Source organism: Arachis ipaensis, chromosome B09 (assembly GCF_000816755.2).
Source record: "Arachis ipaensis cultivar K30076 chromosome B09, Araip1.1, whole genome shotgun sequence".
Classification (NCBI taxonomy): Eukaryota; Viridiplantae; Streptophyta; class Magnoliopsida; order Fabales; family Fabaceae; genus Arachis; species Arachis ipaensis.
In genome coordinates this window covers 143,871,785-143,873,135 of record NC_029793.2, presented here as the reverse complement: position 1 = coordinate 143,873,135, position 1,351 = coordinate 143,871,785, and the positions used below count along the sequence as shown (strand labels likewise).

At 43.2% G+C, this 1,351-nt stretch overlaps 1 protein-coding gene across 1 annotated transcript in view; it reads left to right on the top strand.

The window, feature by feature from the left end:
* LOC107617804 overlaps positions 900 to 1,351 on the top strand; it is a gene marked incomplete in the record, with an annotated part of 3,060 nt that continues 2,608 nt past the window's right edge. Inside the window, 1 exon segment of the mRNA XM_016319674.2 lies at positions 900 to 1,238. Within this exon segment, the coding sequence (XP_016175160.1) occupies positions 1,029 to 1,238 (210 nt within the window).

The following is a 1,351-nucleotide window of genomic DNA, read 5'->3' as shown; positions in this document are numbered from 1 at the left end:
CATTTAGCTTCTTCAGATATGTGTAAGAGATGTAACAAGGCGCAGGAGACTATGGAGCATTGCCTTAAAGACTGTGAACGATCAAAGGCAATCTGGTATATGTTGGATCCTAGTATCCTGGACTCGACGGCTGGTACTGCTCTTGAAGAGTGGTTTCGGAAGGCCTTGGCTAACAATGAGGCGTCCTTTGGTGCAGGGCTTTGGTGGGTATGGAGACATAGGTGCAATGACATATTCAACACTGACAACCCTTGGACAGACCATAAGGTTGTTGCCTTGGCCAGAATTACCGCCAAGGACTTACAGGTTTACAGGAATCGAAGCAATGCCTTTAGGTCTCTCCGAAATTGCCTGTGTTGGGAACCACCGGTAGGCAATAGTTTTAAAGTTAATTGTGATGCAAGTTTGTATATGGATTCAAATTTAGCGGGATTTGGGTGTATTATTAGAGATTCTAAGGGAGATTGGATCTCGGGCTGCTCTGGAAGCATTCCCCCTTGGTCTATAATCAGATGTGAATTATTTGCTGCTTGGAGGGGGCTGGTTTTAGCTTGGGATTGCGGTTTGAAGGATATTATATGTGAAACAGATTGCCTTGACATTCTGCCCATCATGCATGAGCTTACAAGTGGGTATCCATCTGAAGTAACAGATTTGGTTCACAAGATTCAGGAGCTTTTATTTCGTCCTTGGCTTGTTCACGTTGAATGGGTGTCCCGAGAAGCAAATAGAGCTGCGGATTGGATGGCTAAATATGGTGCCAAGAGTAACTCTAATCATGTTATTTGGTCTGAGCCTAGTGTTGATCTCCAACGAATCATCCGCTCGGATTTAGAATAGTTTTTGCCTTGTTTCTTTCCTTGTTTAGTCACCAAAAAAAATTTGGAAGGGTCAAGTCAACATGAAATTAACTGGATGGGTTTCCCGACGAGAGAGTCAACCTCTCAACAATGCAAACGGAGGACGTCGTCGTTTTGAGAATAAAATGACAAAAACGACAGATGATAGTTGCGATGAATTGAAGGTCGATGCCGCTGGAGAAAATGACGGAAGTTTGCGTGCGAGTGCGAGGTGCAGTTGAAGCCATTCATTCTTGTCCGTACCAAACCGTCCTTTACCTCGCTGGCGGAGCTTCTCAGCTTCTCGGCTGGCTGCTATCAGTTCCAGGTGCTTCAAATACCGTCCTTGAAGCTCTGGTTCCTTATTCCAGGATCTCCATGATTCAGTTACTTGCCAAGGTCCCTTCTTTCATTTCATCCCTATTATTCTTCTTCTCTCGCTAACCTACTTTTCTATTTCACTTTTGTTATCTAATTTGTTAAGTATTTTTTTTTTTTTTTTTTTTTTTGAT